Source organism: Canis aureus, chromosome 21 (genome assembly GCF_053574225.1).
Source record: "Canis aureus isolate CA01 chromosome 21, VMU_Caureus_v.1.0, whole genome shotgun sequence".
Classification (NCBI taxonomy): domain Eukaryota; kingdom Metazoa; phylum Chordata; class Mammalia; order Carnivora; family Canidae; genus Canis; species Canis aureus.
This window is the reverse complement of record NC_135631.1, coordinates 14,732,786-14,734,834: the sequence shown is the minus strand read 5'-3', so window position 1 is coordinate 14,734,834 and position 2,049 is coordinate 14,732,786. Positions and strand designations below refer to the sequence as shown.

At 43.0% G+C, this 2,049-nt stretch overlaps 1 protein-coding gene across 1 annotated transcript; it reads right to left on the bottom strand.

Annotated features, from left to right (window-relative positions):
- Nucleotides 1–859: 859 nt before the first annotated feature.
- On the bottom strand, nucleotides 860–1,768 carry LOC144293239 (olfactory receptor 4C3D-like). The gene has a single exon (XM_077864331.1). It carries the CDS (start codon nucleotides 1,639–1,641, stop codon nucleotides 943–945), a length of 699 nt encoding a protein of 232 aa, XP_077720457.1. The 5' UTR covers nucleotides 1,642–1,768; the 3' UTR covers nucleotides 860–942.
- Nucleotides 1,769–2,049: the final 281 nt, after the last annotated feature.

Sequence of the window (2,049 nt, the reverse complement as noted above, 5' to 3'; positions counted from 1 at the left end):
CAGCATTGATGCTCAGAAAGCTGCTGCCTTCCCTCTTCCCTCAGAGTCAAAGGAAAAAACAATAACACTCAGGGAAAAGATATTTAACTATTAGTATCCAGGTTGTGATTTCAAAACTGTTTATGGCGTGAAAGATCTGGACCACCATCTAAGAATCCACATGGCAGATGAAGAGAAAGTGTAGATTATGTAGTAAGGACAATTTCTATCTCAGGGCAACTGAAGACTGGTCAGCCCCATCTAGTGTTCTCCAGAGTTGGTCACTGCTCTGCACCTTGTGGTCTTCTGTCCAGGACCCCGCAGTGTAGCAGCCTCTGTCTGGCACATGCCAGATAAAAGCAGTCTTGACCTTTTTGACTCCTGGCAATCTTGTGAAGTTTATGGACACTTCCTAGCATATTTTTAAATGTAATAAGATCACATTAAGCTACAATTCAGTACAATTTCAAAAAAAATTGTAGACAGAATCAGGTAGAGGTGAACCATCAGTAATTTCTCTGATCAATATTCCAATGTGCAAAGTTGGAAGACCAGGTTAGTAACATTTCTATAGGGGATTAACCTATCATTATTTCCCCAGGCTGATGAAGGCTCCATCTCAGACAAAGGCAAGGGAGAGAGAGATGGTGTTTCCATGTCCTGCAATTTAGTGTAAACTGTTAAGAAGAAATTGAAGTTGTGTATACTAATCTGTTTGGTCAGTAACATAGGACATGGATAGATTAGACATAATTTGAAATGTTCAAATTAGTTTTATTTTGAAATTTTCTGATGGTCTCTCAGCTCTCATCATAACAATATGAATTCTTACTAAGAATGACAGGGGGTTTTTTCCCCCTACTATACCAGTATCCACAATTGCTCATTTTTTCCATAGATTTTTCATGGCATTTTTCACCTCTGCATTTCTCAGTGTATAAATCAGGGGGTTGAACATGGTTGTCAGAATACAATAAGCACAGCCACTATTTTGTCTATGGACAAAGTAGACGATGGCTGCATATAAATAAATATACAAGGCACAAAGAACAGAGCAACAACAGTGAAGTGGGCCCCACAGGTAGACAGGGCTTTATGTCTCGCCTCCGCACCATGGCAACTCAAGGAACACAGAATGACAGCATAGGAGGCAGCCAGCATGAGGAAGTTCAACAGGCAGATCACACCACTGTTGGCGACCACCAGCACGCCAATGACATACGTGTTGGTACAGGCGACTTCCAGCAAAGGGTACAAGTCACAGACAAAGTGATTGATCACATTAGGCCCACAGAAGGGCAGCTGAAGGACCAGGAGGAGCTGGACCAGGGAATGCAGGAAGCCTCCGAACCAAGCCACCCCCACCAGCAGGGCACAGAGATGCCTGGTCATGACGGTCGTGTAGTGCAGGGGCTTGCAGATGGCCACATAGCGGTCATAGGCCATGAACGTGAGCAGAATGATTTCCGTTCCTCCCAATAAATGGGCAACAAGGAATTGAACTAGGCAGCCCTCAAAAGAGATGGCCCTCCCCTGATACAAGGAGTCAGCGATGAGTTTGGGGGTCATACACGAGGAATAGCAAGTATCAATGAATGACAAGCATGAGAGGAAAAAGTACATAGGGGAGCCCAGGGTGGGACTGAAGATAATGGTGATCATGATAAGTAGGTTGCCTCCAACAGAGACAAGGTAGACAATCAAAAAGAACACACAAAAAAACCCTCTGCACCTCGGAGTTCTGTGAGAGTTCCAGCATGAAAAATTCTGTGATGTTTCATGAACTATCCGTGAATCGTGAGCTAGAGCAAGGACTTGGGTTAAAAGAGATTAACCCAGAAAAATCTGTTACTCCTTTCGAGAAACTTCAAAAGTTGAAGTTAATTAAAAATAACCACTTATGGGAAAATAATTTCCCTAAATATTTGTTGTAGTTGTTTTTTTTAGAGCCACACAACCAGCTCCTAATTGCACTTCTCACTGCACATTGGCATCTCCTCAAAAACTGATTTCCTCATCTCAACCCCAACTCAACTTGCTCTTCCTTCTATATTTCCTCCATCACCCGCC